We start from the raw sequence: 13,272 nt of genomic DNA, 5'->3' as shown, positions 1-13,272 counted from the left end.
TCATGTCATTAACTTTTTTATTGTTTGGCTGACATCTGCACATCTACATGTGATCTACATGTACATGCACTGTACATAATCTACGACTATTGGGGAAGTATCCGACTTCAGAGTAAGTTACTAAAAAGCAGAAGTGTCTTTTTTTCTTTGGATAACATGAGCTGCAAAAAGTACTAATTTATGGCAAAATAACTGTTGACTTGCAATCTGCGTGACATGACTACTTGTGAGCAGCTATCAGCTTAACCTCAAAAATCAGTTTAGAGATACTTATTAAATGTACACGTATGTTACAGAATTGTCTTGCCTAAATCTCCTTAACCCTCCATGTGCCACATTTACTCTGTATTTCCTGGCATAATGAAATGTGTGTACATTTGACTCCATGGCACAGAAGGGGTTAAAGGAGAAGTTCACGTACATAGACATGTGGATTGAGTGAATGCAGAAATAATAGTAGAACACATCCGTGAGAGTTTGAGGAAAATCGGACAATCCGTTCAAAAGTTATGAATTTTTGAAGTTTCTGCTTAGTCACGGCTGGATGAGAAGACTACTGCAGCTTGTGATGTCATATGAGTACAACGATAGTTTCAAGTTTCAAGTTTATTTATTCATTTGTCTTTCTTCCAACAATAAGCAATATAACAATAACATAACAATAACATTGACACTTTCTTTCAGGAGTATATAGGAACAACAACAGCTAACACTAAAATTTTGCAAATACGTAAATATATAATTACATGTGTATGTGAAATGATAAGAAAGGGTAACAATATTTTGAGAAAGGCAAACGAGGAGACCTTAATGAAGCATAGCTTGTAAGACAAGGTCCCTCAGGAATAAAAGAGAGAAAAAAAAACATGTATATATATATATATATATATATATATATGTGTGTACATAGTGGAAGAAAAAAATAACAAAAGATACACAATCTCAAACGAAAACAGGGTATAGACAAGGGAGGCTATGTGCAATGGGGTGAAGGGAAATAATTTACACAAAACAAGGGTAGGAATCAAGGGAGGGGGTGGAAAGGAAAGATAAAGAGAGGGTTATGTGAGACGATAAAATACATACACAAACACACACACCCAACAAAAACAAAACAAAACAAAAATCAAAACAAAAAAAACATATCAAAACATAAAAAAACAAAACAAAACATGACAAGAAGACAACTGGGTTTCAATGATATTATACAGCAATACTTTACTTCAATATTTTCTTTCTTTTTTAAAGGGAAGTCTGACATAAAAGTACACTGTATATGCATCTGTAATGTAACATACAGGACTTACTTTCAGTTATTGACATTAAAGGACAAGTTCACCTTCACAAACATAAGGATTGAGAGAATGCAACAATGTTAGTAGAACACATCAGTGAAAGTTTGAGGAAAATTGGACAATCGATGCAAAAGTTATGAATTTTTAAAATTTTTGTGTTTGAATCGCTGGATGAGGAGACTACTACAGCTTGTGAGTCATATGCGTACAACAGTATAAAGAAAATATAAAGAAAATTCAACATATTTTCACTTTTTTCACATAATAAAAGAGCACTTGACTTGGCTCTTTCTAAAGGCAGGGGGAATAATATTACCCATAACATTTGTCGGTAACGAGTCGGGGGAATGTGAACTTTTTTCATAAGATGAAATTTTGTGAAATTCTCTTTATATTTTGCTTATATTGTTGTACGCATGTGACATCTAAGTTATTCACACACTGCAGTAGTCTTCTCATCCAGCGGTTACTGCACAAAAACTTCAAAAATTCATAACTTTTGAACGGATTGTCCGATTTTCCTCAAACTTTCAATGATGTGTTCTACTAATATTGCTACATTCTCTCAATCCTTATGTTTATGAAGGTGAACTTGTCCTTTAACATTGTTTTAACGACATCACGAATCAACACAATAAGTATTTAAAAGATGAGACCTAAGCCTACGCTTGAAGGCTGATTTACTTGAAGTATGTTTAATGCTTGCATCAAGCAAATTCCAAAACCTGGGTCCAGTATGTACTAACGATATAAAGAAAATATACAGAAAATTCAAGATACCGTATTCTCACTTTTCATGAACTCTGTTCATTTGCTAGCAAAAAAACAAAAACAAAAATAGAAGAAACAATGAGAAAGGAAACAAGGCTTTAATGTTAGCATGGCAAGCCACTGAATGAGTCAAGTGTGGGAACATACACTTGTATTTCTCAAGAGAGTTCACCCAACACTCATTTCCTTGCTGTCATCTTTTGCATTTCTGTTTAAAGGGGAAGCCCACCCTACAAATCGTTGGTTTGAGAACCAGAGGGGCATTATCGCATTCTAAGATTTGAGTGTAAATGAAGACAAAATCAGTTTTCCTGGAATGAAAAGTTAATCTATAAACCAAGAGTGGATGGATTTACAATGTATAAAAATGTTGTTCCAAATAGTGCCCTTGTGGTTTTGATTTTTAAAGGGGAAGGCTAGTAACTGATCAGTGGGAATCAGTGAAAATGCTGGGAGATGATTGTTCCAATCCTTATGGGATTCATTCAAGAGTTCATTGTATATCTATTGTTGTGTGAAAATGATTTGCTTCAGAATGGTCTCATATTCAAGTAATGTGCAGTTTAATGCTTCCAGGTTAGCGTCCCTGGTCAGTGACAGAGCATTAATCTGCACATTACTTGAATATGAGACCGTTCTGAAGCAAATCATTTTCACACAACAATAGATATATAATGAACTCTTGAATGAATCCCATAAGGATTGGAACAATCATCTCCCAACATTTCCACTGATTCCCACTGATCGGTTACTAGCCTTCGCCTTTAACATTAATACTGAAATTTGAAATAATTTTAAGATGAAACCATAATGTAAAGGATATTGAGCTCTACAATGGGATACCAGTGTAACTCAATACCCCCCCCCCCCCAAAAAAAAAAAAAAAAAAACTTGCAGTAATGGCCTTCTAGTTCTTAGCCAATGAAATGGTACTTTGTGTGAAAAGAAGCAGAAAAATTAGGGCTACAGGACAGTGAATGTTTGAGCAACTTCTGATGAAAAATCAGAAAGTTTTGAGAGTCTGCAGTTATGATCAATCAGTCACAATTTGGCAATTCTGTGATATCACACACAAGATCATCCCCCCCCCCCCTTTTGCTCTGTACTAATACGTGTAGTAAGAAATTCTAACTTTTCCCCATGAAGTGTTGTACATGTCAATTTCCATCGTACATGCACCCTTCAATACAATCATTCTTATGTTGTTGTTTTTTATGTCAAACCTGGTTGAAAATAGTGTATCTCGTCGTCAATTATGAAAAAAAAAGAGAGAGATTCTAACTTATATTTGATTTCTCTTTTTCCTTCTTGATGTACGTGAGACCAACGTTTGGCTACTAGTACACTGTACCTCATTTGCAAAATTGATGCATTTCAACGTCGTTACAGTATGAGGTGAAATTATTTTGCATGCTTTTTTTTATGTATTAGGTTGGTCAGATGCAGCTGCTGAGGCGCATGATTGCCAATGAGTTGAACTTCTCCTGCAAGTTTGACTCCAAATTTCTGGCCGGAGCACTGGAGACCATGAACAAGTGAGTACACTTCTGTACACCTTTGTGTCCCTGTAACAGTGCTGGTGTAGAAAGCATTGAATTGACAGCATTGAATGTAGTGTGGTGGTATCAGTGTACAGTGTACATGTACAGAGACTCCAACTCTCCCGCTTTCAATGGGAGATCTCCCGCCGAAAGCCCATTTTTGCAGAATCTCCCGTTCTCCCGCTTGAGATTTAATTTCTCCCGCTTTAAATGATTTTTTACTTAATTTCATTGTATGTTGAAAAATACGCCTTAGATAGCTCGAGAGAGCATCTAGAACCCTAGACCGCAAGGAACTTCGTGCTCGTGATGTGTACTTTGCACACATCAAGTTGGAGTCTCCCGTTTGCTAGGGGTTTCAGGTGGGAGAATCTCCAGATCAGAAGGTGCTTGGGGTTGGAGTCTCTGCATGTACATTGCACACATAAAATATGTATGTTGGTCAGTGGGTGCACATGTCAGTTTTTGTTTTGTTTTGTTTTTTTCTAAGCTGACTGTTTAATAGTGTGTTTGTGTCAGGTGTATCATGTGTGTAGTCAAGAGTACTACACTGTATAGTGTCAGTGAACTAGTTTCTGTGTCATTGTGTCAATGTTCCAGTGCCAGCAATGTTGTACAGTGAATGAGCATTGGTTTTGCCAATTACAGCATGCAAGTGTTGATACATGTACATTGTATACCCTCATTAAACACTTTTTGGTGTTTGCATCATATTGTAGTTTACGTCAAAGAAATCCCCCATGTGTTTGAAGGTCTGAGGCAACTACAGTGTATAAATTTTCTTCAGGATCTGACTCAAAATACACATCTGATGAAGATTGTCTTCGAAACATTTTCATATCTTTCAGAGCCAAATCTTGGCACCGCATTGTACGTGTATGTACCTTTAAGGAAGCGCCACACAAAAGGGCATTCAAGTTGACTGTTTGAAAATGCTCTTAATTGTACACTTTCTTCCCTGAATTTCTCTTTCTAATTAATATAATTTAATGAAATTTAGCGTTATCCTTTACATCAAACTATCATAGCATTGTGAAGTAATGACATGTGAGGAAAGAAGAATAGGTTTTTGAATCAGTAACCCCCCCCCCCCCCCGAAACAAACAAACAAACAAACAAACACAATTTGCATGTTTATGGGAGGAAGAGAGAGTTACGTAGGGGGTGTGACTCATCATGAGGTATAGATAGTGTGTGTGTGAAAAAGACAATCTATGACTAATGGCACCATTGTCATGTAATGTACATTCCAGATGCAATAGGAAGTTGGCTGTGAAGTACAACACGGCAATTTTAAAACGAAATTTAGCTTTATCCTTTACGTCAAACTATCATAGCATTATGAAGTGATGGCATGTGAGGAAAGAAGAAGAGGGTTTTTAAATCATTGCACCCCTAGAAATAAACAAACAAACAAACACAATTTGCATATTTATGGAGGAAGAGAGAGTTAGGGGGTGTAACTCATTATGAGGTAGAGATACTGGGCGTGAAAAAGACAAATCTATGACTAATGGCGTCATTATCATGTGATGCAATATCCAGGTGCAAAAGGAAGTTGGCTGTGAAGTAAGATGTGGCGATCTTAACCCTGAAAAGACTGGGCTATTTTGGTAGCTCGAAAGACTGGGGGGGGGGCCTAAAGGGCCCCCCCTTAAGATCTCGGCCGTGGATCGCGCGATCGCCGCGGAAATTTGCACAATGGTAGTGTGCGATGTAATCTACAAGATCGTATATTTAAATTTTCCAAAATGGTCTTCTTTTATTTTATTTTGATTAATTAAGCTAATTTATGCGAGAAATCAGACTTTTTGATCTAAATCAGTAAATAAAGCTCCAAAAGTGCTCATTTTTGGTCTAAATATTCTTTGTGGCATTCTTAGCAAATGTACTTGAAAAAAAATTCGGTATCAAAATTGATTTCTTATTTATTTTATTGTTTTATGAATTTCTTATGTATTTCTTTGTTTTTTCGACCTTTTATTTTTGTTGTTTTTTCCAGCAAAATTTGTGGCAGACCCTTTTTGAAGCATAATTCTACTAAAACAAATTAATTTTAGCCATTGAGAGTAAAAATAAGCATATTTATATAAACAATGTGAAAAAACTCAATTTGTATTGACTTTGTACACAAAATCACATTTTTGAGCCATTTTTGGTCTCGCGAGCATGTACAAAAAGTTATGTAACTTCAGAACCGTACCCCCGGGCATCACAAATTTGGTGTCAAAATGTGCGGGAAACTCGAAAGAAAATAGTCATAGAGCATCGCGGTGAGAGCATTGGGTGTTGCAGAGTAATCGCGCGAAATGTCGAGGGGGGGCCTTTTAGGCCCCCCCCCAGTCTTTTTAGGGTTAAAGGGACCCATGCAATGCAATTAAAGGGATAGTACAGTTTTGGTTGAGATGAGAATTAGGCTTTTAAATTTTTGCAAGATACCAAAAAAACACTTATGATATAGTACAGAGCCTACCGTTTTAAGAGGAATTCAAAGTTTATTTGATGAAAATCGGGTTTGGAATAACTGAAACATCCAAAAACAAAGTAAAACAAAGCGATCGTTCCAAAGTGTGGGTCCCACACTTTACTAGAATCGTTCTTTTTTGGATATCTGGGCCATTTCAAAACCAATTTTTATCAGATAAACATTGAATTCCTCATAAAATTGCATGCTCTTTCATATTTCATATGAGATTTCTCATTATCTCACCTAAAAATGTTAGAAACCTGAAATTAGGTCTCAACCAGAGCTGTACGATACGATTTATGATACCCCGACCGTGGGTTACTTGGCGAAAACTGATGTGACTGTGCATCGCAAAATCAACAAAAAGTTGCATGCCCGGATTCTACGTTAGGACTCAAAATTATAGGTGCAATGAGTTCAGCCCAGTCAATCTTGAGGTTGTTTTACATTCTATGAAAGAGTGATTCTTCTTTAACTTTATTCTAAAACTTCTGAACATAAACCCAATGGAATTTTGTGGGTTGTTTTTTGTTTTGTTTTGTTTTTGGTTTTTTTTTGCTGTTTTTCAAGAACACCTTTTCTTGTGTAGAATATTGTGATTAGGTACACTATGTCTTAGAGGCCTGATCTGATCCTTTTCATTCCTCAGAAACCCTTTGCATACTCTTCACTTTCAACTCTCCAAATAACTTTTGAAGGGATGATGCTGCTGCTGTGGAAATTAGTATTAGTCATGAATAGAATATGCTGATAAGAGTGTGTAAAATTTCTGCTTCATCTGATAAGTTCTTCGCTGTTGTTGCTATAGAGGTTAACATCCTGCTTTTGTGTGGTTGGTTGGTTTGTTGTTGTTGTTGTTTGTTTGTTCATTTGTTTAGTGTTTTGATAGCCTGTTCATTGCACAGAGCACAGCTTGGTGAGATTAAAGCGCTTGAATAGACCCTAAACTTCAAAGCCTCTTTTCTTATTAGTAGTACACACTTTTCTGGAGTGTTACACACTTTTCTGGAGTGTGTGCTTTCTTTCCATTATAGTTTGGGATAATCTACATTGTACTGTATACACATGTACGCTATTTATTTCGCGAGTCTAAATTTTCACGAAATTGGGAATTATCGACGATTTTGCGAGTTGTTAAATTCGCGATTGTGGAGTCTTGTACTGAACGGAGAAGAGTACATGCATACGTCACATCCACATCGGGATCAGAGTCAATATTTTCGCATGTCTTTAATTTCGCGAAGAGCACCTGTTTCGCGAAATTCGCAAAAATAAAAACCTCGCAAAATATTTCGGTGTATACAGTACTGTATACGCTATAATTTTCGCGTACATAAATTTTCGCGAATTACCGCTGTCACACATTTTCGCGAGTGGTTAAATTCGCGATTGGGGGACCAGAGAAAATATGAAGTGGCAAAGAAAGTGTGAATTTTCAACTTACTAGCAAATAAGAATGATACTAGTTATACACTGCATGAAAAAAAAAACTTACCAAACTATGCGAACTAGTAAGTTAGAATTCAACATTTTTGAAGTGGTTAAGTCCATCGCGCTAGATTTCTGACGAGTGGTCCCCTTGCGATAATGGATTGGCTCTCTACAGTATTCGTAAGTAGACGTGGACGTGCATAAACAAGCTTAGCCAGTATGGTCTGTTCGGTAAGCCGTGACATGGTATACTAGTACTGAAAATGTTCGTATCATCAAGGCAAGGGATTCATTTTGGAAGGTAATATTTTTGCGTGTTGTTAATTTCGCGAATAGCTCCCGACTCGCGAAATTCGCGAAAATAAAACCCCCGCGAAATATATAGCGTATACAGTATATCCAGGGAGGTGTTACAGAGGGAGATACAACTTTTACTCTCTGGACTAGCACTCTCACATCACAATAAAATTTTCCCCAGCTGCAGTTTGCTCTCTCTTTCAATGTGGTGGCAAAAATGAATATGATGTCTATAATGAATTCTTGGTATCGCCAATGCGCAGAAAATTTTTGTGCTCGCTGAAGAGCTCTGTCACAGATGCACTGTGGGATTCCTTGATGCCCTTGTTTGCTTCCGGTTGTCTCACGCGAGTCGCAGTTCCCATACGATTCAACAGAGTTATTTGTCTGCTTTTCCGTTGTTCCCCCTTTCTTATTTGGCTATAATTCAGCTTAAAAGAGTTTAGAAGTTTCTAAGTTTTACTGATTTGCGGTCACTAGAGTCATGGTTCACTACTGCAAAGCTTCAATATGCTGGCCACACGATGGGAGGCGAAGAAATCTTCAACAAAAAATACCTCTGAAGAAAGACAGAGCGTGATCTGAGTGCATGTGCAGCCAAAACTGGGGCAAGTTTGTCCCGTGAGCTATCCCATAATGCATCTAAAAAGCTGCTCTGCGCACGGCACCTAGGTTTTGGTGATACCGAGAATTGGAGCAGAGAATCAAAATGCAGTGTAAAACTGGTAATTTCAACAGCAAAAAGTTGAAAACATGCTGGAACATGCTTTTGTGGAGCACTTTATTTGAAAGATCACAGTATCCCAGATGAAAAGATCAAAAAGTATAAAATACACAAATGTGCACATCATGAAAAATATTCTTTAGTTTTTATGAAGACATAATTTTCATATCATTTCGAATTTTCACATTGTACAGTATATGAGGAAGGACCAGAATTTCAGGTTTAAAACATTAACTTCTTTCCTATTAAAACCAATTTGTATTTCATTTTTTTTTTTAAATGTGAATGAAAAATAGCTTGTATTGCAGTGAAATGTGAAATGCGTTCTTCCTCTCCAAACTTCATCTTGCAGCTACAATAGAGCTGTGTCAAGCATGATTTCAAAGCATATAAATGAATGTTTAATAGACATCCCATTGTAATGCATTAAACCCAAACATATTTTATAACTAGAAAAGGACTCTGAGAGCGCAGACCTCCACCAAACAGCTACTTTCCACTGATGATCTTGCTCTTCCCAAAGAGATTTTTCTCCTCTCCACCACTGGGGAAAAGATCTTTGGGCTCTTCCATAGAGATCAGTGATTTCCACCCATAGGTATATATGCTGAAAAATCGCCCGATTTCGCAATATAGAATACGTACGTCATAAACCCTCAGCTGCGCGGCGCGCCTCACCCTAGCAGAAACTAGAACATGCACTTCAGTGCCCATTTGAAAACCTCAAAAATGCGCAGCTTGAACTCCCAAGTTCATTGACCCTACCTGTCAAAATATCAAAAATCCTTCATAAATTCCCCCCAAATTTTCGGATCACTACCGAAATTTAATCATCTGTTACTTGTGTCATTCTCAACCTTTCTTGTAAGTTTCATCCAAATCCATTAACTACTTTTTGAGTTATTTTGCACAGGGACAAACAAACAAACAAACAAACAAATCAACAAGCCAATGGTAACGAAAACATACCCTTCTCCCTTGGCGGAGGTAATAATATTTCTGTTGTTTTTCTTTACATTACTTGGATACACACATGCACACACACACACAATAACTTCCAAACCAAGATTCTGTCAATGACACCGTTGGTCAGTCAATGCCGTGTCCAGTACCAATTTGATTAGCATAAGACATCGGAATGCACCTTTCCCCATGTGAAGCTGAGCATACAATGTAAGTTGCAAGTTTGCATACGGTATCTTTTGTTAATAGTCACATTTAAAGGCATAATAGACCTTTTGCAGAAGAAACAAAAACCCAGCATTAGTGCTTTAAGATAGTTCCAAAAGGAGAGTTAGGGATAGAAACAACCACTGTAAAAATTTGAGTCCGTATAATCGAAGTTACATGTAACTATTGTTAAAGACGCAAAATGTGAACAGTAGTTATAATTAAAATGTTTCCAGACTAAACCTCTCCAGTTATGGTTTAATTAGACAAATACCGACATCTCTTTATAGTTTAGGCTATATTGCAAAAATCTTATATGGTAGGATATTTTGTCATACAACAGACCTACAAATTGTATGCGTATGCATCAAATGTGATATCGTGAACATTTTTTGAAATCACTGCTCCCAAAGGTAAACAGAATCTTTAAGTAGTGTGAAAAACTTGCAAGTCATGCTCAGTTTAAATAGGAGAAGGTGCGATCCAATGTCTTTTGTTAATCAAATTACTGGTGTAGCGGTGATGGGCAGATGGTGTCATCGACAGAATCTTGGCTCGGAAGATTTGTTGTGGTGGTATCCAAGTGCATGTTTTGGATACTCCTTGACCACATACACGTTGCAAGTGATAATTAGGGTATAATGAATCAATACAATTCATCATGCATCAGCATTGCCTACACATACAGCTCTGTATTGCTCTCCTTCAAGTGAAGTTTATGACCAGTTTCAAGTATGTATTGATTGGTCAAAGTTATCTTTAGTAGCAAGTAGTGTTGTACTGTATTCATACATGTACTTGTTCAGGGTGCTGCAAAACTGTAATTTTTTTTTTTACCATTTGCTCAGTTGGGCAAGCAGATTTTCAAGTTGTTGCAGAACACTTGCCCGAGCATGAATTTCACTTGCCTGAAAAGGAAGTCCACGAATACAAAAGATGATATTAGAAAATCACTTCTCAAGTCAAGGGCTTGATAAAACTCTATCATTTCAATGAGCAACACATCTTGATTCACACACAAACACATTGGAGTGATGAACTTGGTTTTGTTATAGGTCCATGGTTTGATTGAGTGCTGATGTTGTAGTGCTTTGGGGCATCTTTTCCCAAGTATTGGAGAGTTGCTGAAATTACATGAACAAACGCAAACAGTGGGAAACTGACCAGAAATGAATATAATTCATTAATGGAAAAATGAGCAAAGAAAATGGGATTCCATCAGGATTCGAACCCGAGACCTCATGATTGCTAGCCCTGTGCTCTACCGACTGAGCTATAGAAAGCCCTAGTTCAGTGTTCGTCCCAGAAACCCTTAAATCTCAATGCTCGTGTGGTCAGAAGCTATAGCAGTATGTGTGTGTGTGTGTGTGACACACATTCATACACTTGAACTGACATACCATAAACCCAAAGGCGCATTCCATGATAGAAACATCATTTAAATCTACAATCAGGATATTAATGTTATGCGATTCTGTAGGGCCTTTCATAGAAACATCATTTAAATCTACAAATCAGGATATTCATGTTATGTGATTCTGTCGGGCCTATAAAATGCTTAGTCACCCATGCACCATGTCTCACATTTTTCAGTCTGCTAACATTTCCCTTCAAGGCCTCAAAAACTTCCTACAGACAGTTAAAGTTTTCATTATTTATCGACCCTTTGAACATGTGATCGCCTCCTGTTGCTCCTGCATGTTGAGCTTGCGTGCGATGTGACTTCCTTTTTTCCCCCCTTTTTTTTTTTGGGGGGGGGATATTTTCATGTTTTGATAATTGCCTTGTCACTGCACTCTTGTAATCTGATCTTCAATGACAATACAAAATTTGTTGCTTCCTCTTTTATGGGGAGTAAGGGCCGATGCTGCAAGAAACCATTTGACATTGAAAGAGCAAATACATGTGTACCTGTCGTCTAGCCTGGTTGCAAAGATGAACAGAGATAGACAGACAAAGGCTGCTGATGAGGTGTACTGGAGAGTGTGTGAAAGAAAGACCGGGATGTGGGGGGGGGGGGTATCACCTGACTTCTGGCATAGAAGTAGGGTTTCCAAACAACCCTCAGGGAGATTTTGGCAGATGATGAGTGCAAAGCTGTTTTCAATATGGGGTTAGTAACGCCTTTGTGAAACGCCAAACAATGTGCGATCGCAAATGCATCTGAGCTACATGAATGCGTTTCTTTGGAAATGATTATCGCAAAGTCTTTTAAAAATGTTTTTGTAGCTTGGACCCGCCCACACCAACCACTGCCGACTCCGCATCTCTGCTCGGGTCAAACTGCTCAATGGGGCTGAATAGTGACAAAGTCTCTCCCTCTATTGACTCATGATAGAGGTATTACGATGCAACAACTCGAGATGAAACGCAATCCAAAATGCGTCTCGATGTGGTTAGTCGGTATTGAAATGTGTTTCAAACATGGGAAAGATGATAAACGCAGCCCTAGAGAGAACAAGAGAGACAATCAGACAAAACGAATCAGACATGACAAGAAATATTTTTGAACATGTTGAATAAATCCTACAAACCATTTTTCATGAGCCATATATCAATTTTTAGTGGCAACATGCTTGATTACTGGCAATAGACACAGTATGCATGTTTTAAAGGGATTGTATAGTATTGGTGGAGATGAGAATGGGGCTTTTAACTTTTTGTGAGATACCAAGAAACCACTTAAATGAAATAGTACAGAGCATACCATTTTAAGAGGAATTCAAAGTTTGTTAGATGACAATCAGTCGTGGAATTGCTGCGACATCCAAAAACAAAGTAAAACAAAGCGATCCTAATAAAAGGTGGGTACCGCTTTTTATTAGGAATGCTCTTTTTTGGATATCACAGCCATTTTAAAGCCGATTTTCTTCAAATAAACATTGAATCCCTCTTGGAATTACACGCTCTTTCATATATCATGAGAGGTTTCTCATTATCTCACCAAAAATATTAGAAACCTGAAGTGGGATGTAGGTCTCACACCAAAATTATATGCCCCCTTTAATGGGTGTACGTGTACTTGTAACAAAGAGTTCACACACTTTAATAGCAAGTGTTCGCACACATACAGTACATGTAGCAAGAGATGGCTTGCCATTCATACAGTAATAACAAGTAGCCCGTGTTCGCATGCTTGGCAAGAGACGGCTAGCCATGTATCAGTACCATGCATTAGTAACAATTTTCATGCATCTGTAATTACTGGTGCATGGTTTCATCTATGGCAAGCCAAAAAAAAAAAGTCTTGCAGTTTGTCAGAAATATGATTTAAAAAAAAGAAGAAATCAGGCAAAATTTTGTTACTGTTCTGTAAAACAAATGATGTACGTGTCTTTTCGTGTGCCAGAAGGAATAGTGTGCATTTGGTAACTATGGAATTTAGCCTAAACCTGCTCAGGAATACTGTATACAATGTTGTTTTTGCATATACAGATATTTTTGCAAATGAGAAGGTCATAGACATCTTTTGCAAGATGTTGTTTTGGCGAAATGATGCAGACGCTATCGTAAATGCACTATTACCCTAGCGCATGGAGACATTTTTGCATGGTGTTGAATTCACGATCCAACCGT

At 37.5% G+C, this 13,272-nt stretch overlaps 1 protein-coding gene across 1 annotated transcript in view; it reads left to right on the top strand.

Annotated features, from left to right (window-relative positions):
- The window catches only part of LOC139716205 (WASH complex subunit 5-like), a 69,121-nt gene that overhangs the window by 44,700 nt on the left and 11,149 nt on the right, over nt 1-13,272 (top strand). Inside the window, exon 25 of the mRNA XM_071627770.1 lies at nt 3,498-3,601. Coding sequence (XP_071483871.1) covers nt 3,498-3,601 — 104 coding nt within the window. The remainder of the gene's footprint in view (nt 1-3,497; nt 3,602-13,272) is intronic.

Source organism: Diadema antillarum, unplaced genomic scaffold (assembly GCF_040938485.1).
Source record: "Diadema antillarum isolate AM-2024a unplaced genomic scaffold, OU_Dant_1.0 scf00000006, whole genome shotgun sequence".
Lineage (NCBI taxonomy): Eukaryota > Metazoa > Echinodermata > Echinoidea > Diadematoida > Diadematidae > Diadema > Diadema antillarum.
This window is presented reverse-complemented; position numbering and strand designations above follow the sequence as displayed.